We start from the raw sequence: 26,789 nt of genomic DNA, 5'->3' as shown, positions 1-26,789 counted from the left end.
CTGTGCATTTCATAAAGCGAAAAAAAAAACATCACAGCTAACATCTGTTAACTCATTCAAATACCTTGGTGTAAAAGTTAGCAATGACATGAAATTGAATGGCTGTGTAGGCTCAGTGGGTGGTAAGTTTCAGTCTATTGCTAGAATATTGTCTTTCATCGAGCTGGTGTGCCTATTGTTTAGATTACGCTGCAGAAGTTTTGCTTGGAAGTCCTTCCTTCCATACAGCCTTGATCTCTCCCCATATGATTTCCATGTTTTTGGAGTCCTGGAGAAATACATTTGTAGCTGCCGGATTGCTTTGGACGAAGAGATGTGTGCCTGGGTACAGTCACTTAGGCAGCTGCAAACATTTTTCCACGAAGGCATTTACAGTCTTGTCTGACGCTGGGATAAATATGTTGATAGTCATGCAGATTATTTTTGAAATAATGAACAGCTGATTAATTTTTTCCCACCTGTCTCGTCTTCATTTGACTGCCCTTATAGTACAACTCGCTACGTATTGCTCCCACTGCGAAAGCGAAGGTAAGACCAGACTGATTACAGAACATACAGAGCCGTTAAAGAAATCATTATACCTGCACTCCGTACGTGAATTGAAAGAGAAAAGTAACTGGTACAATGGACGTATCCTCTGCCACCCACTTAAGGGCGACAATTATTGAACTATATGAAGAAAAAAGGAACTTGCTTACAAACTACGGCGTGCACACACTTTATTCACCATTCAAACGTCATTACAGATATTCGGATTTAGGTTATGACATGTTCGATATGCCTCCCATTATTGGCGATGATGTGGCGCAGACGAACAGCGAAATTCTGCATGACCTGCTGAAGTGTCGGAACGTTGATGCTGTCGATGACCTCTTGAATAGCTGTTTTCAGCTCAGCAGCTGTTTTGCGGTTATTGCTGTACATCTTGTCTTTAGTATAACCCCACAAAAAGGAGTCCCACCGAGCGAGGTGGCGCAGTGGTTAGCAGACTGGACTCGCATTCGGGAGGACGACGGTTCAATCCCGCGTCCGGCCATCCTGAATTAGGTTTTCCGTGATTTCCCTAAATCGCTCCAGACAAATGCCGGGATGGTTCCTTTCAAAGGGCACGGCCGACTTCCTCCCCCGTCCTTCCCTAATCCGATGAGACCGATGACCTCGCTGTCTGGTCTCCTTCCCCAAACCAACCAACCAACCAACCAAAGCAGTCCCATGTGTTCAGATCCGGAGAATACGACGGCCAATCGAGGCCCATGCCAGTGGCATCTGAGTACCGCAGAACCAGAATGTCCTCCCCAAAGTGCTCCTCCATGACACCAAACACTCTCCTGCGTCGATGGGGTCCAGCTCCGATTTGCATGAACCACATATTGTCGAAATCAGGGTCACTTTGCATAGGGCGGATGAAATCGTCTTCCAAAACCTACATATACCGTTCGGTAGTCACTTTGTCATCAAGGAATATCGCAGTAATTATTCTGTGACTGGACATTGGACACCGCATAGTCATCCGTTGAGGGTGAAGAGACTTCTTGATAGCGAAATACAGATTTTCAGTCCCCCAAACGTGCCAATTTGGCTCATTGACAAACTCATCCAAATGAAAGTGGGCTTCGTCACTAAACCAAACCATACAACGCACACTTATTCCCACCATGCCCCACAGCCAACAGTGCAGTGTGAACGTACTAACGCGAACTGTACAGAAGTTATGACGATTTTACTTCACATAGTTTAGTAATTGGCACTCTCTATCAGTGATTTGCAGAGTATGGATGAGATGTACAGGGTCTAAATCAATTACATATTTACGAGGATCACTCCAAAAGAAATGCACACTATTTTTTTTTAATACATCTTTTATTCTACACGTTTGAAAGTTTCACATTGTGTAGATACATCCTTTAGGAACAATATTTTCATTTCTCCACATAATTTCCATCCCCCTCAACTGCCTTACGCCATCTTGGAACCAGCGCCTGTAACCCGCACAGTAAAATTCTGGACCAACTTCTGGGAGCCACTGTTTGGCAGCGTGCACAAGGGCGTCATCGTCTTCAAACCTTATTCCACGAAGAGAGTCTTTCAGTTTCCCAAAGATATGATAGTCACATGGAGCCAGGTCAGGACTGTAAGGTGGGTGGTTCAGTGTTGTCCATCCGAGTTTTGTGATAGCTTCTATGGTTTTTTGACTGACATGTGGCAGTGCATTGTCGTGCAATTGCAAAAAATAATGCTTTTGCCGATGTGGTCGAACACGACTCAGTCCAGCTTGAAGTTTCTTCAGTGTCCTCACATATGCATCAGAATTTATAGTGGTTCCACTTGGCATGATGTCCACAAGCAAGAGTCCTTCGGAATCGAAAAACACTGTAGCCATAACTTTTCCAGCAGAAGGTGTGGTTTTGAATTTTTTTCTTGGGTAAATTTGCATGATGCCACTCCATTAATTGCCTCTTCGTCTCTGGAGAAAAATATTGGAGCCATGTTTCATCACTTGTCACAATTCTTCCAAGAAATTCGTCTATACCATTCTCGTACTGTTCCAAAAGTTCGCTGCATACCGTTTTTCTTGTTTCTTTGTGAGCCACTGTCAACATCCTGAAAGCCCACCTGGCACAAAACTTTTTTAACGCCAACACTTTCAGTATTCTGCAAACACTTCCTTCCCCTATCCCAACGTAGCGTGAGAATTCGTTCACTGTGATGCGTCTGTCAGCAGTCACCAATTCGTTAACTCTCTGCACATTGTCTGGAGTGTGTGCAGTACGAGGCCTGCCGCTGCGAGAACAATCCTCAATATTGCCATGCCCGTTTTCATCACGTAACCTGCTTGCCCACCGAGTAACTGTACTGCGATCGACAGCAGCATCTCCGTACACCTTTTTCAACCTCTTGTGGATGTTTCCCACTGCCTCGTTTTCACAACACAGGAATTCTATGACAGCACGTTGCTTCTGACGAACGTCAAGTGTAGCAGCCATCTTGAAGACATGCTGTGACGGCGCCACTCACGGGAACAGGTTGAACTAAGATTGAAAACAAGCGGTAAGGATGTATCTACACACTGTAAAACTTTCACACATGCAGAATGAAAACTGTATTTTTACAAGAATAGTGTGCATTTCTTTTGGAGTGACCCTCGTAAAACTTCTATTCACCCAGTTATTATGTGTACAAAGAATAAGTAAAATTTCGCTATTTGCTAACCTGTCCTGGCGTTGCACTTTTAATGACGAGTAGTATGCCATACTTTTAAATTTACCGATTTACGAAATACTAGTAACAACTTAGCATCCCACTTGGTAAATGAATCGACTTCATTTTCTTGCGGTACGATGGACGTGGAAGAATTATGGGCAAATTTTAAACACATTGTAAATCACGCATTGGACAAGTATGTGCCGAAAAAGTGGGTTACGGACGGAAAAGATCCACCATGGTTTAACAGCGCAATTCGGAGAATGCTCAGGAAGCAAAGGCAGTTACACTTGCGGTACAAGAAAGATCGGAAGAATAAGGACAGGCAAAAGTTAGTAGAGATTCGTGCTGCTGTAAAAAGAGCGATGCGCGAAGCATTCAACCACTACCACCGTCATACCTTAGCAAAAGATCTTGCTGAAAACCCAAGGAATTTCTGGTCTTACGTAAAATCGGTAAGCGGGTCGAAGGCTTCCATCCAGTCACTCACTGATCAGTCTGGCCTAGAAACGGAAGACAGCAAAACGAAAGCTGAAATTTTAAATTTAGCGTCTGAGAAATCTTTCACGCAGGAGGATCGTACAAACATACCGCCTTTTGAGTCTCGTACAGATTCCCGTATGGAAGACGTAGTGATAGACATCCATGGGGTTGTGAAGAACCTGAATGGGTTAAAAATGAATAAATCGCCAGGTCCTGATGGGTTTCCCATTCGGTTTTACAGAGAGTACTTTACTGCATTGGCTCCTTACTTAGCTAGCATTTATCGCAAATCTCTTGCCCAACGTAAAGTCCCGAGCGATTGGAAAAGTGACGCCTGTATGTAAGAAGGGTAGAAGGACGCATCCTCAAAATTACAGACCAATATCCTTAACATCGGTTTGTTGCAGGATTCTCGAACATATTCTCTGTCCGAATATAATGAATTTCCTTGAGACAGAGAAGTTGCTGTCTATGCATCAGCATGGCTTTAGAAAGCATCGCTCCTGCGAAACATAACTCGCCCTTTTTGCACATGATATCTTGCTAACCATGGATGAAGGGTATCAGACGGATGCCATATTACTTGACTTCCGGAAAGCGTTTGACTCGGTGCTCCACTGCAGACTGCTAACTAAGGTACGAGCGTATAGGATTGATTCCCAAGTATGTGAGTGGCTCGAAGACTTCTTAAGTAATAGAACCCAGTACGTTGTCTTCGATGGTGAGTGTTCATCGGAGGTGAGGGTATCATCTGGAGTGCCCCAGGAAAGTGTGGTTGGTCAGCCGGCTGCGGTGGCCGAGCGGTTCTAGGCGCTTCAGTCCGGTAGCGCGCGACTGCTACGGTCGCAGGTTCGAATCCTGCCTCGGGCATGGATGTGTGTGATCTCCTTAGTTACGTTTAAGTAGTTCTAAGTTCTAGGGGACTGAAGACCTCAGCTGTTAAGTCCCATAGTGCTCAGAGCCATTTGAACCTTTTTTTTTTTTAGTGGTAGGTCCGCTGTTGTTTTGTGTCTACATAAATGATGTTTCCTGATGATGCTGTGGTGTACGGGAAGGTGTCGTCGTTGAGTGACTGTAGGAGGATACAAGATGACTTGGACAGGATTTGTGATTGGTGTAAAGAATGGCAGCTAACTCTAAATACAGATAAATGTAAATTAATTCAGATGAATAGGAAAAAGAATACTGTAATGTTTGAGTACTCCATTAGTAGTGTAGCGCTTGACACAATCACGTCGATTAAATATTTGGGCGTAACACTGCAAGGCGATATGAAGTGGGACAAGCATGTAATGGCAGTTGTGGGGAAGGCGGATAGTCGTCTTCGGTTCATTGGTAGAATTTTGGAAAGATGTGGTTCATCTGTAAAGGAGACCGCTTATAAAACACTAATACGACCTATTCTTGAGTACTGCTCTAGCGTTTGGGATCCCTATCAGGTCGGATTGAGGGAGGACGTAGAAGCAATTCAGAGGCGGGCTGCTAGATTTGTTACTGGTAGGTTTGATCATCACGCGAGTGTTACGAAAATGCTTCAGGAACTCGAGTGGGAGTCTCTAGAGGAAAGGAGGCGTTCTTTTCGTGAATCGCTACTGAGGAAATTTAGAGAGCATTTGAGGCTGACTGCAGTACAATTTTACTGCCGCCAACTTACATTTCGCGGAAAGACCACGAAGATAAGAGAGATTAGGGCTCGTACAGAGGCATACAGGCAGTCATTTTCCCCTCGTTCTGTTTGGGAGTGGAACGGGGAGAGAAGATGCTAGTTGTGGTACGAGGTACCCTCCGCCACGCACCGTATGGTGGATTGCGGAGTATGTATGTAGATGTAGATGTAGAAATAAATGAGCGACAGATCAGAGAGGCGTATGAGTGTTTATTGGAGGGTTGAGCTGCGCCATCAGGAAGCCGGCCAGCAGAGTTGGCAGCGAGCTGGCTCGTCGCCGGTGGCTGGCCGACCGAGCCTCGGAGTACCTGTGCATCGTATAGTCGATCCAGTCGCGGTAGAAGCCGACGAACATGTAGATGTTCCATACAGCCGGCGCGCCGCAGTACCAATGCGTGCAGTTCTCGTAGAGGGCGCCCACGACGAGTCCGAACTGGATGAACTGTCCTTCGCAGAAGACCGGGCCGCCGGAGTCGCCAGTACAGGCGGACTTGGTCTTCACGTCGTGGGTGCAGAGGCCATTATCCTGGGGGCACGGACAGGGGGGTCAGTCCGATTCATTTACCAACAGACAAAAGGGTCAACCGTATCAGGGTGACCCTGCGACCCTGAAAGACTGCCAAAGTTACCTGCAGTTCTTCCTAAGCAGATTTATGTAACTTTATAATTTTTTGAGTAGGTTTATAAAAAAAACGTTTCTAGCAATTGTAGACTTAGAGAAAGCTTTTGACAATGTTGACTGGAATACTCTCTTTCAAATTCTGAAGGTGGCAGGGGTAAAATACAGGGAGCGAAAGGCTATTTACAATTTGTACAGAAACCAGATAGCAGTTATAAAGAGTCGAGGGGTGTGAAAGGGAAGCAATGGTTGGGAAGGGAGTGTGACAGGGTTGTAGTCTCTCCCCGATGATGTCCAATCTGTATATTGAGCAAGCAGTAAAGGAAACAAAAGAAAAATTCGGAGTAGGTATCAAAATCCATGGAGAAGAAATAAAAACTTTGAGGTTCGCCGATGACATTGTAATTCTGTCAGAGACAGCAAAGGACTTGGGAGAGCAATTGAACGGAATAGACAGTGTCTTGAAAGGAGGATATAACATGAACATCAACAAAAGCAAAACGAGGATAATGGAATGTAGTCCAATTAAGTCGGGTGATGCTGAGGGAATTAGATTAGGAAATGAGACACTTAAAGTAGTAAATGAGTTTTACTATTTGGGGAGCAAAATAACTGATGATAATCGAAGCAGAGAAGATATAAAATGTAGACTGGCAATGGCAAGGAAAGCGTTTCTGAAGAAGAGAAATTTGTTAACTTCGAGTATAGATTTAAGTGTCAGGAAGTCGTTTCTGAAAGTATTTGTATGGAGTGTAGCCATGTATGGAAGTGAAACATGGGCGATAAATAGTTTGGGCAAGAAGAGAATAGAAGCTTTCGAAATGTGGTGCTACAGAAGAATGCTGAAGATTAGATGAGTAGATCACATAACTAATGAGGTGGTACTGAATAGGATTGGGGAGAAGAGGAGTTTGTGGCACAACTTGACTAGAAGAAGGGATCGATTTGTAGGACATGTTCTGAGGCATCAAGGGATCACCAATTTAGTATTGGAGGGCAGCGTGGAGGGTAAAAATCGTAGAGGGAGACCAAGAGATGAATACACCAAGCAGATTCAGAAGGATGTAGGTTGCAGTAGGTGCTGCGAGATGAAGAAGCTTGCTCAGGATAGAGTAGCATGGAGAGCTGCATCAAACCAGTCTGAGAACTGAAGACCACAACAACAACAGCAATCAAAATAAAGTATTGATGATAAATGTTACTAATTGAAACACACTGCCAGAAAAAAAATGCAACACCATCAAGGACTGTGCCTAGTGGAACCAGGGTATTTGTTGTTGTGGTCTTCAGTCCTGAGACTGGTTTGATGCAGCTCTCCATGCTACTCTATCCTGTGCAAGCTTCTTCATCTCCCAGTACTTACTGCATCCTACATCCTTCTGAAACTGCTTAGTGTATTCATGTCTTGGTCTCCCTCTACTATTTTTACCCTCCAAACTTCCCTCCAGTACTAAATTGGTGATCCTTTGATGCCTCAGAACATGTTCTACCAACCGATCCCTTCTTCAAGCTGTGCCACAAACTCCTCTTCTCCCCAATTCTATTCAGTACCTCCTCATTAGTTATGTGATCTACTCTTCTAATCTTCAGCATTCTTCTGTAGCATCACATTTCAAAAAGTTCTTGTCTACACTGTTTATCGCCCATGTTTCACTTCCATACATGGCTACACTTCATATAAATACTTTCAGAAAAGACTCCCTAACACTTAAATCTATACTCGATGTTAACAAATTTCTCTTCTTCAGAAACGCTTTTCATGCCATAGCTAGTGTACACTTCATATCCTCTCTACTTCGATTATCATCAGTTATTTTGCTCCCCAAATAGTAAAACTCATTTACTACATTGAGTGTCTCATTTCCTAACCTAATTCCCTTGGCATCACCCGATTTAAGTCGATTACATTTCATTATCCTCGTTTTGCTTTTGTTGATGTTCATCTTATATCCTCCTTTCAAGACATTGTCCATTCCATTCAACTGCTCTTCCAGCTCCTTTGCTGTCTCTGACAGAATTACAATGTCATCGGCGAACCTCAAAGTTTTTATTACTTCTCCGTGGATTTCAATACCTACTCCGACCTTTTCTTTTGTTTCCTTCAGTGCTTGCTCAATATACAGATTGAATAACATTGGGGAGAGACTACAACTCTGTCTCACTCCCTTCCCAACCATTGCTTCCCTTTCATACCCCTCGACTCTTATAACTGCCTCTGGTTTCCGTACAAATTGAAAGTAGCCGCCGGCCGGTGTGGCCGTGCGGTTCTAAGCGCTTCAGTTTGGAACCGCGTGACCGCTACGGTCGCAAGTTCGAATCCTGCCTCGGGCATGGATGTGTGTGATGTCCTTAGGTTAGTTAGGTTTAAGTAGTTCTAAGTTCTAGGGGACTGATGACCACAGATGTTAAGTCCCATAGTGCTCAGAGCCATTTGAACCATTTTTTGAAAGTAGCCTTTCGCTCCCTGTATGTTTCACCTGCCACCTTCAGAATTTGAAAGGGCATATTCCAGTCAACATTCTCACAATCTTTCTCTAAGTCTACAAATGCCTTTCCTTAACCTATCATCTAAGATAAGTCGTGCGGTCAGTACGGCCCTATGTGTTCCAAAATTTCTACAGAACCTAAACTGATCTTCCCTAAGGCCGGCTTCTACCAGTTTTTCTATTCGTTTGCAAAGAATTTGTGTTAGTATTTTGCTACCATGGCTTATTAAACTGATAGTTTTTTTGGAATTGGGATAATTATATTGTTCTTAAAGTCTGAATGTATTTCACCTGCCTCATCAGATGGAAGAGTTTTGTCAAGGCTATAAGTATTTCTAATGAAATGTTGTCTGCTCCCGGGGCCTTGTTTTGACTTACATCTTTCAATGCTCTGTCAAATTCTTCACGCAGTTTCATAGCTACAGTTTCATCTTCCTCTACATCCTCTTCCATTTCCATAATATTACCCTCAAGTGCATCGCCCTTATATAGCCCTCTATATACTCCTTCCACCACTCTGCTTTCCCTTCTTTGCTTATAACTGGTTTTCCATCTGAGCTCTTGATATTCATACATGTGGTTCTCTTTTCTCCAAAGGTCTCTTTAATTTTCCAGTCTTACCCCTTACATATATTTTGTTATTCTCCATCTTAAACTTCACCTCCTTAACAGCACTCATGTTGAAAACTAATGTCATATAGGTGTCTTGCACACTTTTTTATATATACAGTGCAGTGGGGATAGGTTTTCAGTAAATAACACAAAGATACATGGTAACGAAATTCATTTATTCAGTTCTCAGAGATGTATAGATAGTTTGGTTCTTGAAATACAATTTGGTTCTTTTTCACAATACTGATAGAATTCGACTCTTCAGATACTATGGGTTCTTTTTCACAATACTGATGCAGTCTGGAACTGTCTTGTAAAACTTTTTTTTTCAAGACAGAGATACTGTTTTATTTCGACACTATTACTAATAGTAATAACTATGACTCGAGGAAACCCTCTCACAGTCCACCCAACAACAGGCCACATGGGGTAGTTGCACGGTCTGGGGCGCCTTGCCATGGTTAGTGTGGCTCCCACTGTTGGAGGTTTGAGTCCTCCCTTGGGCATGGGGTATGTGTGTTGTCTTTAGCCACCTTTTGACCTTTGGTGATCTTCAAAGACCTTACTGTTACACATCATTGGATTCGTCTTGATAGCCGCTATCAGAAAATAAGTACCAAACTATAGCATCCCATTTAAAAAAACAAAGTTGCCCTTCATATCTCTGATGCGACTCCACCTAGCAACAAAAATCCAACGTCATATTGTGGCCCCTGTTGTCCCATGCAACATTTGTCCCACAAACTTTTCAGCTACTATCATACTTTCAGAGTTAGATGGCAATAGTTAGTGACTCGTCCTGTATATTGCATGTACATATTTATGTATTACATGTATTAAAATATACATATATTACAGTATGACATTATGACTGTAATTAACGTGTGGACACATACAGCGCCTATATTTGTAACACACATACATACATGTAATAGTGAAATGTTGTTAGCAACTGGAAAAGTTCTGTTTGTGGCTTACTGGTTTATGATTAGAAACTACTACAGAAATTGACTTCTGAATGACAATTAACAAGGCTTGAGCTCAGAGGGGAGGGGGGGGGGAAGAGGAGATGGACAGAGGGGTGAGAGAAAATGGACAAAGAAAATGGGAAGGAGATGATGGACACAGAGAGGAGGCAGGAGGGGATGGAGTGAGAGAGAGGAAGGAGGAGAAGATGGACACAGAAATGGAGAGGAAGAGATGAACTGAGAGAGTGGCAGAGAGAGGAGGCAGGAGGAGATGGAGAGAGAGAGAGAGAGAGAGAGAGAGGGGGGGGAGAAAGAGAGAGAGAGGGATGGAGGAGGAGAAGATGGAGAGAGGGGGGAGGAGGAAGAGATGGACAAGGAGAGTTTGAGGGGAGATGGACGGAGACAGGGGAGTGAACGAGGTTATGATGTATATCCAGTTCCTATACACATCAGAAACGTGTGCTTTCTTGCTTTTTCTTTTCCATTTGAGCAAACTGAGCTACAGCCAAGTGTGACTCGGTATAGCTAGTTATTTACTGGACTATGGCTGGACTATGATGAACCGAAATCCCAGACCTCGTTTTACTCTCTGAATGTGTACGCTAATCTCAGTAAAAGCCATAGAGATTTTGATGCGGTCTTCATTAACTGACAGATTGTTTTACAGCAAAGGTTTGTTTGTATAATTTATAATCATAGTAATGATGAGTGTATAATATATGTCTTCTTGTCTGTTCCGTATTTAATAGGCATTTGGAACGAAGTAACGTGGCAGTTGATGAAGCTACGGGCTGGTCAGCTGTAGAGGTGGCGGTATCTGGCGGGGAAGTGGTAAACTAACAGCTGCTGCAACTCCAGAGACCAGCAAAACTTCACTGGAAGATATACATATTATAAATTCAAGTCTACCACTGCTTTTTTTCTGTGTATACATGAACGGCAATCTCAGGAATTACTGTAGGGATTTTGATACAATTTTCTCTAATGTAGATGATTCCCAGAGAAGGGTTGTGTAGCCGGCCGGAGTGGCCGTGCGGTTCTAGGCGCTTCAGTCCGGAACCGCGTGAACGCTACGGTCGGAGGTTCGAATCCTGCCTCGGGCATGGATGTGTGTGATGTCCTTAGGTTAGTTAGGTTTAAGTAGTTCTAAGTTCTAGGGGACTTATGACCTCAGCAGTTGAGTCCCATAGTGCTCAGAGCCATTTCAACCATTTTTGAAGGGTTGTGTATATAATTTTTTACCGTTAAGCCACAGAATTCTTCTAGCCGTAGGTACTTAATGCTACCCCTGCGAAGCCAGTACAAGTCGCTAGTTAAGACTAAAGCAAAAAAATCCAGTTATGTAAATGGCCAGTGAGCAGTCACGTTTTCATAGAGAAAATGTGTCTCCTGTGAATGCAGGTTCGCGTATTAAACAAACAACTGTTGTTTATAAGTGTGCATACCTGTTTCAGCGCCTTTGTGACGTCATCAGTGAGTACTTTTATGCAGTTTTGTAAAATGCAGATATAAAAAAAATAAAATGTCGTGTGACTAGGGCCTCCCGTCGGGTAGACCGTTCGCCAGGTGCACGTCTTTCGATCTGACGCCACTTCCGCGACCTGCGCGTCGATGGGGATGAGATGATGATGATTAGGACAACACAACACCCAGTTCCTGAGCGGAAAAAATCTCCAACCAAGCCAGGAATCGAACCCGGGCCCTTATGATTGACATTCTATCGCGCTGACTACTTTTTTTTTTATTAATCTCATTTTGTTCTATATTGTTCGTTGACTTTGTTCGTGGCGGACGTCCTATGACACTTGTTCTGGTTGTTCATTGATCCGTTCACTGAGTTTTTTATTACAGAGGATAGGTAAACCCTCTGACCGAACACGCTGAGCTACAGTGCCGTCTACTACTCAGCTACCGGGGGCGGACAATGCAGATATGTTATAAGTAGTAATTACTTTAACGAGATTTATGATTAGAAACATTTTATGTCTCTTGTGGCTATTATCTGATTTTCTTCGTTATTGGGAGCTGTTATTGTACGGGGTGACCAGGATAAAAGAGGCCGTGTGTCATGCTGAAAGTCATATTCGATGCTAAGGGTGACGTTATTTCTTAACGCTAGGTCACGTGACGTCGAGCGATGATTTAGCGATCAGTGCTGCGTCTTCAGTAGTCAGTTTGAAGCTTGCTGTGAATGTAGTTCTGCAGAATGCCTTTTTCAGTCGAACAAAGAGTGTTTATTATCGAGACTTTTCTTGCATGAAAGGTTCACGATAAAGTGTCCAGAGAAAGCTACTCCTGTCAAATTTGCTGTGCGGAAATTGCTCACTAAATTTAGAGCAGCAGGTTCAGTCGCTAACGCCAAACTAACAGCGTAATGGAAGTTTATTTGCCGAAAAATATTGAACGTGTTCACGAGCCTATGGTAAGAAGTAAACGGAAATCAGCTAGATGTCTATCTTTCCAAATAACCGTCAAACGATTATCATGCCAGAACGTGTTGAAACTGTTACAAAAATGGTTCAAATGGCTCTGAGCACTATGAGACTTAACATCGGAGGTCATCAGTCGAAACTGTTACACATGCGACCATAAACAGTAAGAGCGATGCAAGCATTAAAACCTACGGATTACGCACTGCGACAACATTGTTGCGAATGGTTGCTCCGTCCGCAGGTCGTGGTCGTGCGGTAGCGTTCTCGCTTCCCACGCCCGGGTTCCCGGGTTCGATTCCTGGCGGGGTCAGGGATTTTCTCTGCCTCGTGATGACTGGGTGTTGTGTGCTGTCCTTAGGTTAGTTAGGTTTAAGTAGTTCTAAGTTCTAGGAGACTGATGACCATAGATGTTAAGTCCCATAGCGCTCAGAGCCATTTGAACCATTTTTTTGAATGGTTGCTCCCGCCAGCCGCCGATGGTTATCTGGAACCAAATCTTTGCTTCGAATCAGACGAAGAGCTTCTGTAAAGTTTGGAAGGTAGGAGACGAGATACTGGCAGAAGTAAAGCTGTGAGACCGGGCGTGAGTCGTGCTTCGGTAGCTCAGTTGGTAGAGCACTTGCCCGCGAAAGGCAAAGGTCCCGAGTTCGAGTCTCGGTCGGGCACACAGTTTTAATCTGCCAGGAAGTTTCAGACGAAGAATAGTTTCACCATAGCAGCTGCTAATGATACGTAATCAGCATGGTTTCAGAAAACATCGTTCTTGTGCAACGCAGCTAGCTCTTTATTCACACGAAGTAATGGCCGCTATCGACAGGGGATCTCAGGTTGATTCCGTATTTCTGGATTTCCGGAAGGCTTTTGACACCGTTCCTCACAAGCGACTTCTAATCAAGCTGCGGGCCTATGGGGTATCGTCGCCTCAGTTGTGCGACTGGATTTGTGATTTCCTGTCAGGAAGGTCGCAGTTCGTACTAATAGACGGCAAATCATCGAGTAAAACTGAGGTGATATCAGGTGTTCCCCAGGGAAGCGTCCTGGGACCTCTGCTGTTCCTGATCTATGTAAATGACCTGGGTGACAATCTGAGAAGTTGTCTTAGGTTGTTCGCAGATGATGCTGTAATTTACCGTCTAGTAAGGTCGTCCAAAGACCAGTATCAGTTGCAAAGAGATTTAGAAAAGATTGCTGTATGGTGCGGCAGGTGGCAGTTGACGCTAAATAACGAAAAGTGTGAGGTGATCCACACGAGTTCCAAAAGAAATCCGTTGGAATTCGATTACTCGATAAATAGTAAAATTCTCGTCTGTCAACTCAACTAAGTACCTGGGTTTTAAAATTGCGAACAACTTCAGTTGGAAAGACAACATAGATAATATTGTGGGGAAGGCGAGCCAAAGGTTGCGTTTCATTGGCAGGACACTTAGAAGATGCAACAAGTCCACTAAAGAGACAGCTTACACTACACTCGTTCGTCCTCTGTTAGAATATTGCTGTGCGGTGTGGGATCCTTACCAGGTGGGATTGACGGAGGACATCGAAAGGGTGCAAAAAAGGGCAGCTCGTTTTGTATTATCACGTAATACGGGAGACAGTGTGGCAGATATGATACGCGAGTTGGGATGGAAGTCATTAAAGCAAAGACGTTTTTCGTCGCGGCGAGATCTATTTACGAAATTTCAGTCACCAACTTTCTCTTCCGAATGCGAAAATATTTTGTTGAGCCCAAGCTACATAGGTAGGAATGATCATCAAAATAAAATAAGAGAAATCAGAGCTCGAACAGAAAGGTTTAGGTGTTCGTTTTTCCCGCGCGCTGTTCGGGAGTGGAATGGTAGAGAGATAGTATGATTGTGGTTCGATGAACCCTCTGCCAAGCACTTAAATGTGGATTGCAGAGTAGTCATGTAGATGTAGATAGCAAGTACGTGAACTCTAAAAACACACGCTATTGGTCAACAGACAATCCCAGGGAACGTTCTGAGTTACCTTCGCAAGATTTGAAAGTAGGTGTTTGGTGAACAGTTCAGGCCAACGGATTGTAAGCTCCTTTTTCTGTAGGCCGGTATTACAGTATCATATTTCTTTGACAAAGAAATATGATAAAATATTTGTCAAATGTTTTTGACAAAAATCTTTGACTTGGGGCAAAAAGGGGTATTACACATTCGTCGTATTTTTCATCAAATTTCAAGACGGTGGACAACAACTTGTAATTATGCGCTGCAGTTGTTAGTACCACAGCTGCACTGTGTGTGTATATTTGGAAGAAAAGTGGCGGTAAAAAAGGAAACATAGTCTACTTGGATGAAGCCATAGGTATTACGTCGAGATAGTGAAAGCATTCAGCAAAATTTGTTACGAAAGCTGCTAGTGGAAGACATCAAATCTTATATATAAATTAATTGCGAATAAATGAGAGTATATGTCAGTATTTGCTCAGTAAAGTGGTTTCTCATATTATAAAACAGAATACTCTCTTGAAAAATGCTATATGTGCAGATGACTGGTAAACTGTGACACGCTGATCTCTGGTATGGGAGAGAGCTACTTTAATTTACAACACAACACTGGCATATCACATTTGACATAGACCAAAATAATTCCAGAAACGTGTGAAGCGATTTATAAAGCACTGAAGGGGGAGTATGTAAAGGTAAATAAATGTTTAGTACACTATATGGGAAATAAGAACAATTTTTATTTCTGAATAATTTACTTAATGGAATTAGTGTTCCAACAACTACAGAATTAATAAAAGGTACGAAACAGATGAGGCGATTTTTAACTTGTGGCACCAAGAGTTCAAAAATAAATTAGAATGGAAAGCTAAGAAAAAATTTTTTATTTTAGTGTGTGATTTCATCCTCTGCCTTAGATGTTTCGCAATGTAGAGGTGGATGGCTGCAGCAGTGATTTTGGACACGAAGTCGCCTGCAGCATATTCCACTTGCCTAACAACACACAATTAATAATGTCCCTTGCTCACCCCTCACCTTAGTCAAAACAGTTTATAAAAAAAAAAAAAAGAAAAAGAAAAAAAGAAGTTGAAGGAACACACAAATTTTGAAGCCATGTTTACAAACACATTACAGAGACGACAAACAGCTGAAGCGACGCCAGCGCTCCAAGCGGTTATTCTTCACATTGCACTGAACAGAAGACGAACGACTTTTATGATCAAGTCTGCGGCAAGGCCCTAGATTTGATCACATTTATTTGACGACAGGCGTGATTTGACAAAGTGCGCTATTACACTATCAAATTCCTTTGACAAATATTTGACATATCAACTTTGACACAGAAATATGATAGTGTAATACTGGCCTAACAACACTCTTAAGTGCATGTAAAAATGAAGTACTAACAAAATGTCAATTTTTTTTTCAGAAAGTCTTTTCAACAGAAAACGCTATAATGCTTCCACTGATCAAATGTTAAATGCACTGAAAAATCGAACATAACCCATTGTAATATTTTGTGACCTCTCAAAGGCTTTTGATTGTGTGAATCAGGAAATTTGTCTAGATAAGCTTACATATTGCAGTATGAATGGGGCAGTGCACAAATTGTTTAATTCATATTTAACTGGAAGAAGGCAGAAGGTTGAAATTAACAATACAGATACTCTGCAAAAAGCAGCAGAGTCCTCAAAACTGGGGAGGTATCAAGAATGGTGTCCCACAGGGTTCAGTCTTGGGTCCCTTATTGTTCTTAATATATATTAACGACTTGCCACTCTGTATTCATGAAGACACAAAGTTAGTTCTTTTTGCTGATGACACAAGTATAGTAATCACACCCAAGAAGCAAGAATCAGCTGAGGAAAATGCAAATAATGTCTTTCAGAAAATTGTTAAGTTGTTCTCTGCAAATCGACTGTCACTAAATTTTGTGAAAACAGTTTATACAGTTCTGTACAGTAAATGGCATAACACCATTGATAAATATAGACTATGAACGGAAGTGTGTTGCTAAGGGAGAATACTCAAAACTTCTGGGTGTGTGCACTGATGAGAAATTGAACTGGAAGAAACACATCCATCATCTGCTGAAATGGTTAGGTTCAGCTAATTATGCTATTAGGGCTATTGCAAATTTTGGTGATAAACATATCAGTAAATTAACCTACTGTGCCTATTTTCATTCACAGCTTTCATATGGGATCATATTTTGGGTCAATACGTCATTAAGAGAGAAAGTATTCATTGCATAAAAGTTTGTAATCAGAATAATAGCTGGAGTCTACCCAAGATCGTCTTATAGAAATTTATTTAAGGAACTCGGGATATTAACAGTACCTTCGCAATACATATATTCACTTATGAAATTTTCCATTAATAACCCATCACAATTCAAAAATAACAGCGAGTTGCATAGCTACAACACTAGAAGAAAGGATGATATTCACTATTGTGGATTAAATCTCACTTTGGCACAGAAAGGGGTGAATTATTCTGCCACAAAAATCTTTGGTAATTTACCAAATAGTATTAAAAGCCTGACAGGTAGCCAACCAACATTTAAAAGCAAATTAAAAGAATTTCCGAATGACAACGCCCTCTACTCAATAGATGAATTCTTAGATACGAAGTAGTAACTGTAAAAAATTAATTAATTAATTAATTAAAGAAAACTTGTTAAACTGACACGTTCCACATCATTCGAAATGTAATATTTATGATCTATGGAACAAGGATTAATGTATGTGTGTGTGTGTATGTATATAACGGAATTGTGGCAACCATTTATAGCGCAGCTAATGGAGAAAGAACAACAGTACAGCAAGATGGAGCTACTGCGCACACTTCACGGTTTTGAGTCACACGTCCATGAAGCTTTCGGAGAAGAACATACCGTTTCCCCGTTTCCGCAGATTTGTGGCCTCCCAGATCACAAGATCCGCCTAACTGTGATTTTTAATCGTCGAATAATTTAAAGTGCAAAGTCTACAGAAACAGCCATACAATTGAAGAGTTGAAAACAAGCATTTGCATTGCGAATGTGGAAGTCACAGCAATTGAATTGGCAATACTTTTCAGAAACATGCTGAAACGTGCTGACTTGTGTATCGAGGTTTATGGCGAACATTTCCAGCACCTCCTGTGAACTATTGACCTACTGAATGTTCAGTTGTTGTAACAATAATTTATTACTCTGTATTCTGTTCTTATAATAACGAGTGATTTTTCTGTATTTTGTACATTTTCAGCTTCTCGCTGCGTAATGAATAGTCCACTAAATTTCGGGTATCCAACCGCGGAAATAAAATTTTTTCCACTGATATTTCGGCCGCGTATCGTCCGGCCATCGACAGAGTAAGTCGCAAGATTGACGACAAGGTGCCAGGTGCGGTCTTGCATGCTCCACCGCGGCAGTACGTGCCTGCGAATCACAGACAGACGCTGGTCGGCAGCTAAGACATACGCTTACATACGCATACAGACATTCGATTCCCTTCCATTTCCAATCCCAAAGAAAGCCGGTGTTGACAGATGTGAAAATTACCGAACTATCAGTTTAACACTTACAGCACGGCCGCCCTGACGTTGGCGACGTATACCGTACGGGCGAGCCTTTATTTGGCTCCGTAAGCGCGTTTAGCGCGTCTCCGAAGCAGTTTCGCCAACTAATGTGGACGTATTTCGTTCTTCTTCCGCAAGAGGCAAGCACTTATCGGCTATCTCGTCCTCGGAGCGGCTGTGAGCACTGCAAAGTCGAAGTTACCTGCAGTTCATTCACAGGTGTTTACGATCGTGAAAATATCGCGCAGCGAGTTGACGGAGGCAGGGATCTTAGATATTCTTTATGGAGATGAAGGATCTGAAGTTGATGATTCTGACAAAGAGGATTCGTACTCTCCAGACGAAAGTACAAGTGACGATTCAGGTATGTATATGTCTCAATTGTTCATAAAGTGAAGAGCCCGTTTGCCCGAAAAACTTTTGAGTGGCGGTAAATGCTGTTTTTCCACTTGTTTATAGTGTCAACTGTCAACAGTTTTATTTTACATAAAGAGAACACTAGGCAGAATGTATTCCTAGTAGACTTTATTCGCAGAGTGGGGAAGAAATTGGCTGAGAAGGGCGGAAATATTTTTCAGCAACAAGCCGCTTCATCCTCACAAATTGAGAGGACATTTGCAAGGCACTTTCCAGATAAAGTCCCACCCACTGCAAACAAGGTGAATACTACTAGGTATTGCAAAGTATATTCACACAGGGGGAAGAAAGAGATGGGTAAGCGCATCAGGAAGGAAGTAGATGGTGGTGCAAGGACTGTGGCGTTGGCCTTTGCGTCCCACAGTGTTTCCAGGATTTTCACACGAAGGCTAACTACATCTGAACTATTAAAATACTCTAGTTTACAGGTACCGGCAGTTAGACAGTCAAGCGATATTTTTTAAAATTTAGATACAGTAATAATGGCATTACTCAAGAGAGAGATCATGTAAAACTTTTTTATCCACGATATTTTTGTGTTTTCTTTTTTAATTATAACACCCATTTGTATTTTATATTGTAAAATAAACTCACTATCATGTAAAGCTCTTACATTTTCCTTTCAAATGATGCAAGAACCATATTCCTATCGTTTTCCTGTTCTTTGCAATCTAATTTCAAACATTCATTAAATATGCCAGTTCACAGCCAAGTGCCAGGTGTAAAGGGGGCAGTGTTGAAAGTGTTAATAAGTCACGGCTGCAAAATACTAACGCGAATTCTTTACAGACGAATGGAAAAACTGGTAGAAGCTGACCTCGGGGAAGATCAGTTTGGGTTCCGTAGAAATGTTGGAACACGTGAGGCAATACTGACCTTACGACTTATCTTAAAAGCTAGTTAAGAAAAGGCAAACCTACGTTTCTAGCATTTGTAGACTTAGAGAAAGCTTTTGACAATGTTGACTGGAATACTCTCTTTCAAATTCTGAAGGTGACAGGGGTAAAATACTGGGAGCGAAAGGCTATTTACAATTTGTACAGAAACCAGATGGCAGTTAACAGAGTCGAGAGACATGAAAGGTGCGGTGTGCGTACTGTAAGACCTTCGGTACACACACCATCGGATTATTTGACTCTTTGCTCTAACGAAGTAGGCGAGTGTCAGCAATATGTCTCGTGGTCTTATCGTGGCGTGTTTATCTTCTGCCATTAGGTCAGACGATAGAAATGCCACTTGAACGCTTAGAGTAGCAGATTGACGGTGACCAACTTTAAACAGAACTTGATTAATTTTCACACGCATTTATTAAAATAATAAAAAGCATAGACATCATGTAACTTGATTCTGGATGCTGTTTACAATTGACAATCTGAAGTTCCTTTGGTCGTGGTACGTTAATCTTATTCTCACATGTCTCTGATACTTGACAAAGTGTCTATACATTTATCTTCATGGCTATGTACAGGAATATGGTAATCTTATGAGGCGCAGACTGAAACTTGACTATAGACTGGTACAGACTAAGTGCAGACTGGTACAGACAGGTGCAGATAAATACAGACTAATGCAGACTAATGCAGACTGACTAATCGGAGGTCTGTACACTCGTTATAATACCTCGCATATTCAGGTATCACTGCGCGAGTGTGATCCGCGAGGAGAAAAGGTTCTATGTTAGCAGTAACCTCATTGGCTGCGTTACATATTAATACGTGGATCGGCGGAAGCAGAATTTGGTCTGTCTCTAAGGCAGCGCCATCTTGTTGTGCGGAGACAAATGAGTGCTGCGCCTGCACTGTTGTGCTTAGCGGGGCGCGCTCTAGTGTGAAAGTTGTGTACACGCTGACTACGCGGAACTATGTACACAACAAAAGAGAAGCAGTGATTGGGAAGGGAGTGAGGCGGGGTTGTAGCCTCTCCCTGATGTTATTCAAAAATGGCTCAAATGGCTCTGAGCACTATGGGACTTAACTTCTGAGGTCATCAGTCCCCTAGAACTTAGAACTACTTAAACCTAACTAACCTAAGGAAATCACACACATCCATGCCCAAGGCAGGATTCGACCCTGCGACCGTAGCGGTCGTGCGGTTCCAGACTATAGTGACCAGAACCGCTCGGCCACCTCGGCTGGCCTGATGTTATTCAACCTGTATATTGAGCAAGCAATAAAGGAAACAAACGAAAAATTCGGAGTCGGTATTAAAATCCATAGAGAAGAAATAAAAGCTTTAAGGTTCGTCGATGACATTGTAATTCTGTCAGAGACAGCTATGGACTTGGAAGAGCAGTTGAACGGAATGGATAGTGTCTTGAAAGGAGGATATAAGATGAACGAGGATAATGGAATGTAGCCGAATTAAACCGAGTGATGCTGAGGGAATTAGATTAGGAAATGAGACACTTAAAGTAGTAAAGGAGTTCTGCTATTTGTGGAGGAAAATAACTGATGATGGTCGAAGTAGAGAGGATATAAAATTTAGACTGGCAATGGCAAGGAAAACGTTTCTGAAGAAGAGAAATTTGTTAACATCGAGTGTAGATTTAAGTGTCAGGAAGTCGTTTCTGAAAGTATTTGTATGGAGTGTAGCCATGTATGGAAGTGAAACATGGACGATAAATAGTTTGGACAAGAAGAGAATAGAAGCTTTCGAAATGTGGTGCTACAGAAGAATGCTGAAGATTAGATGGGTAGATCACATAACTAATGAGGAAGTATTGAATAGGATTGGGAAGAAGAGAAGTTTGTGGCACAACTTGACTAGAAGAAGGGATCGGTTGGTAGGAAATATTCTGGGGCATCAAGGGATTACCAATTTAGTATTGGAGGGCAGCGTGGAGGGTAAAATCGTAGTTGGAGACCAAGAGATGAATACACTAAGCATATTCAGAAGGATGTAGGTTCCGGTACGTACTGGGAGATGAAGCAGCTTGCACAGGATAGAGTAGCATGGAGAGCTGCATCAAACCAGTCTCTGGACTGAAGACCACAACAAAAACAACGATGTATGTTCGGTGGCGATGACACCATGACGACTTCTCTGCAGTTTAATTATTCCAAGAGCCGGATTCCATGCTTTGTCCGAATTAAAACCATTATCTCTATTTATGAAATTATTAGCTAATCTAATCTCTATAGTTTCCTTGAACATAGAATCCCAAAACGAAGAGGTGGATATTACAATCTTTACATCATTGTAGTATCAATATAATGTTCGGCCACAGATGACTTGTGTGGCTGTGATAAGCGTGTGTATCTTCGATGTTCCCCACATCTCTCACGAACGGTGCGTGTTGTTTGACCTATGGATGACTTCTCACAATTTCCGCAAGGAATCGCCTTAGGAAGCAGTAAATCGTCCATTACAGAGCCGAGTAAAGTTCCAATCTTACTGGGAGACCGGGAGCTCACCTTAACAGAGTGTTCCTCGAGAATACGGCCTATTTTTGAGGAAAAAGCACTCACACAGGGAAAAAACGCACTTGATCTGAAGGAATTGCTATCTTCTTCCCCATCATATACCTGCATTCTAGGTTTTACATCGAATGCTCTACGAATTCGTTGCGGAGAAAATTTATTCGCTGTAAAAATGCTCTTGAGGTAGGTGAGCTCTTCTTGCAAATTATCTTTGCCGTTTATACATTGCGCCCTATGTACTTAGGTCTTAAGGCCATCTATGATCAGTGAAGGGTGATGGCAGCTACTCGCCTCCTAAACCTATACATAAAAATCTTTATCCACACGCCAGTAAAGCAAGGGTGTAGTTTGCATTTCATTGTTCATTTGTTTGCATAGCAGGGGGACCAGGATTCTTATAATTCAACGTGTAAGCACGGCTGCTACTAGAATTTCTACATCTACGTCTACATACATATTCCGCAAGCCACCTGTGGTGTATGGCAGTGGGTAGCTTATATCACTACCTGCCATTTTCTTCCCTGTTCGTCTCGCAAATGGTGCAAGGCAGGAAAGACTGCCAATACCCCTCCCGTTCCAGCCCAAATTTCTCTTATCTTGTCTTCCTGGTTTTTACATGAAATGTACGTTGGTGAAAATACGATCGTTCTGCAGTCAACTTCATGCCAGTTGTCAAAATTTTGCCAGTAGTGTTTCGCGAAAAGAACGTCATCTTTTTTCCAAGGATTTCCATTTGAATTCACGAAAAATTACCGATGTTAAACATGTAAGGGTGAGGTTTGTTTTTTGCTTATTCTTGAATTGAGAACAACTGTGTGAAGTGAAATGACAAGTTTAATGTCGCAATATTTCTCACCTAATTACAGCTTTTCACACAGTTTTCAACTCGCCAACATAAAAACAGCGCAAAGGATAACGCACCTTGCCAACATCAAAAAGTGAAATAAGTGTATACACAACAATGTTAAATATTAACTCTCTGAAAGAACATTAATCTTAGCACAATATTATGAAAGTTTAATTTGGAAGTTTCTTTACATTAATCCTAAGCACAATAATACGAAAGTTTAATTGAACGTTTCTTTACAAAATTGCTCCCACACATACGTTATGCTGTTGGTCAGTACTACGAAAATCGTCCGAATGGTTCAAATGGCTCTGAGAACTATGGGACTCAACGTCTGTGGTCATCAGTCCCCTAGAACTTAGAACTACTTAAACCTAACTAACCTAAGGAGATCACACACATCCATGCCCGAGGCAGGATTCGAACCTGCGACCGTAGCGGTCACGCGGTTCCAGACTGAAGCGCCTAGAACCGCAAGGCCACACCGGTCGGCAATTGTCCGATTCCGGTTCAAAGTTCGGTACTATTTAAGATGACAATCAAGTCTACGGTGGATGGTTAGTCAAGTGACAAATTTGAGCGCAAGATTACCCAAGGCCGCTCGAGTTTACAGTAGACGCAAGCTGGTGAACCAACAAAGTTTACGCCTCTGCACGCGGCATTTACCTTAAGCTGCGACGTGCTGCTGTCTGCAAGGCCACTATCTCCCACTGAAATTCCTACAAAACTAATCTGGCCTTTGCTGAACTTTCCAGCAGAAACTTTCCCTATGTTTCTTGTTATACGAGAAAACCTGTACTCAGCCCTGGTCTTATTATCTGGCGATATACACCCGCATGGTTGGAGCAGTGTGCATATTGTAGTGCCCTCTCAGTTCTCGCAAGAACAGTAAACTAATTTGGGTGGTTCGTTTCTCCACAGTTGGAGCTAAACGTTGCTACAGCTACTTTCAGCTGGAGTGCAGCTGCTGTGGAGGCAGTGTCCACACCAATTTCATCTCTGCTTGGTACAGGGCGTTAAGCGCTCCATTCTGCAATTGAGGCCAGTTCAGAGAAGAGTCCCCCCACAAAATTTCTCTCTTGTCCTACTCATGGCAGAACTGCCTTCCTACACTTGGGTTCCTTTTTCACGTCATGGCTTTTATCGACGAATAGGAGCGTTCCTCTTATTTTGTAGAAACACCCTCTACCAATTGCAACGTCCTTTCTATCAAACTGCGTCGAAACTTCAGTAGTTTTCTCCTTCCTAGTGAGTTTCCGCCAATCGGACGTTTTGTGCCCGTTCTAGACGCCTAAAGTAGATTGACCTTTCCATGTGTTGCACTCGCTGGACCAAACTGCATCACTCTTTTGTTCGTATCCCGTTGGAATTCCGAAACGCAGTTTTCTAAAGCTTCTTGTTTGCCCTTGAGCAGATGCCTCGCTACAGGTGGGTCTCCAGCTTGCATCATCTGGCCCGGGGTCGCTGTCCTCCTTCCTGCCACCCCTTTAAGTGGTTACTGGCGTAACTCCCACAGTGTGGCTTCGCTATGCCGTTGTGGAGTTGGCTTTTCAAAACTAAAAGCGACTCGACTCGCGTTACCTGTTCTACCTTCAGCTCAAAGACAGGCATTGTATAGGAATGGTGTGTTAATTACCATCGATTGACTGTCATCCCTTTTTGCATTACATATTGATCGGCATATGTTCTCATAACTGTCGATTTACGTTAGTTGTCATCTTCACATTCTCATTGCGATTTGTAAAGGTCTCGTGTAAGGTGCGAATCTGACCGTTTATTCTGCCACTTTACAAACATCATGGTGGGTTGTTTTGAGTGTGATCTGCGGAACATGCAAGAAAAGAAAATAATCTAAACTTTCCTGTGACGACGCAGCTTTGATTAGTTTCTGGTAAGAGTGTGTGCCGTGTGCAAACGTTTTGAGAGGACGCTGGTAGGTGGTAGGGCTGGCCTACACTACTTTACTCACCCTGATGCCGCGGACGCCACACTTCCACCCAGGCTCCATCAGGAAGCTGCCTGCTCTCTGGATGCCAACTGGTGGATGGAGGTCCCTGCCACGCAAGCCAAATCCCACTACTGTGCAGGTTTTCTTCCAGTCCGATGGGTACCTACAAGGCAACAATCAAAACCAGACACTGGGACGTGCAGTTACTCAACAATCTACATACACTACTGGCCATTAAAATTGCTACACCAAGAAGAAATGTAGGTGATAAAAAGGTATTCATTGGACAAACATATTGTACTAGAATTGACATGTGATAACATTTTCACTCAATTTTTGGTGCATAGATCCTGAGAAATCACTAACCAGAACAACCACCAATGGCCGTAATAACCGCCTTAATACGCCTGGTCACTGAGTCAAACAGAGCTTGGATGGTGTGTACAGGTACAGCTGCCCATGCAGCTTCAACACGATACCACAGTTCATCACGAGCAGTGACTGGCGTATTGTGACGAGCCAGTTGCTCGGCCACCATTGACCAGACGTTTTCAATTGCTGAGAGATCTGGAGAATGTGCTGGCCAGGGCAGCAGTCGAACGTTTTCTGTATCCGGAAAGGCCCTTACAGGACCTGCAACATCCGGTCGTGCATTATCCTGCTGAAATGTAGCATTTCACAGGGATCGAATGGAGGGTAGAGCCACTGGTCGTAACACATCTCAAATTCAACGTCCACTGTTCAAAGTGCCGTCAATGCGAACAAGAGGTGGCCGAGACGTGTAACGAGTGGCACCCCATACCATCACGCCGGGTGATACGCCAGTATGGCGATCACGAATACACGCTTCTAATGTGCGTTCACCGCGACGTCGCCCAACACGGATACGACCATCATGATGCTGTAAACAGAACCTGGATTCATCCGAATAAATGACGTTTTTCCATTCGTGCACGCAGGTTCGTCGTTGAGTGCACTATCGCAGGCGCTCCTGTCTGTGATGCAGCGTCAAGGGTAACCGCAGCCATGGTCTCCTAGCTGATAGTCCATGCTGCTGCAAACGTCGTCGAACTGTTCGTGCAGATGGTTGTTGTCTTGCAAACGTCCCCATCTGTTGACTCAGGGATCGAGACGTGGCTGCACGATCCGTTACAGCCATGCGGATAAGATGCCTGTCATCTCGACTGCTAGTGATACGAGGCCGTTGGGATCCAGCACGGTGTTCCGTATAACCCTCCTAAACCCACCGATTCCATATTCTGCTAGCAGTCATTGGATCACGACCAACGCGAGCAACAATGTCGCGATACGAGAAACCGGAATCGCGATAGGCTACAATCCGACCTATATCAAAGCATTTGGTGATGGTACGCATTTCCCCTCCTTACACGAGGCATCACAACAACGTTTCACCAGGCAACGCCGGTCAACTGCTGTTTGTGTACGAGAAATCGGTTGGAAACTTTCCTCATATCAGCACCTTGTAGGTGTCGCCAACCCTGTGTGAATGCTCTGAAAAGCTAATCATTTGCATATCAGAGCATCTTCTTCCTGTTGGTTAAATTTCGCGTCTGTAGCACGTCATCTTCGTGGTGTAGCAATTTTAATGGCCTGTAGTGTTAATAGAAATTTAAGTGTTCATTTGTTCAAAATCCTGTATCTTTGAAACTTCTTCATCGATTACTTTGTAATCATGACACCACATTGCATTCGAATAGGGGAGTGTTTTTTGTTGTTGTTGTTGTTGTTGTGTTTGTCAAGTGTCCAGTGGAGCACCACATGCACCCTGCAGGTAAAAAATAAGTACACCTGGAAAGACGACGCCGATTTTGATCCGATGACGGTGTACGGCACCTGCGGGATAGTAGATATACTGATAATGGTTACAACGTCGTCCGCCAACAGATAGCTTAGTGGCATAGCAACTAGAGGGTCATCTGTGCCTACCTTATAACAGGGATTGCTCACAGCCAGAAGGCTCAGCGTGGCCCTTCTGGCGTGCGCTGATTGGCTGTTGGGGCACCCGGAAGCTCTTATCAGTAGCCACATCCGCCCAGCACTGCTTGTGAGGCAACAGCATGCTCATTCGACTCGAGGCAGCCACACAGTACACACAGCCATGCCGTACAGAAGGAGAAGATACATCAGAAAGAGACAGATGCCTGT

General features: G+C 43.0%; 1 protein-coding gene across 1 annotated transcript in view; it reads right to left on the bottom strand.

Moving 5' to 3' along the window:
- Nucleotides 1-5,540: 5,540 nt before the first annotated feature.
- LOC126106731 (serine protease 44-like) overlaps nt 5,541-26,789 on the bottom strand; it is an 89,231-nt gene continuing 67,982 nt past the window's right edge. Inside the window, exons 2-3 of the mRNA XM_049913109.1 lie at nt 24,645-24,786; nt 5,541-5,876 (exon numbers count right to left, since the gene is read on the bottom strand). Of these exons, the coding sequence (XP_049769066.1) occupies nt 5,541-5,876; nt 24,645-24,786 (478 nt within the window). The remainder of the gene's footprint in view (nt 5,877-24,644; nt 24,787-26,789) is intronic.

This window comes from Schistocerca cancellata, chromosome 10 (genome assembly GCF_023864275.1).
Source record: "Schistocerca cancellata isolate TAMUIC-IGC-003103 chromosome 10, iqSchCanc2.1, whole genome shotgun sequence".
NCBI classification, from domain to species: domain Eukaryota; kingdom Metazoa; phylum Arthropoda; class Insecta; order Orthoptera; family Acrididae; genus Schistocerca; species Schistocerca cancellata.
The sequence above is the reverse complement of the archived record's forward strand: the minus strand, read 5'-3'. Positions and strand labels throughout refer to the sequence as shown.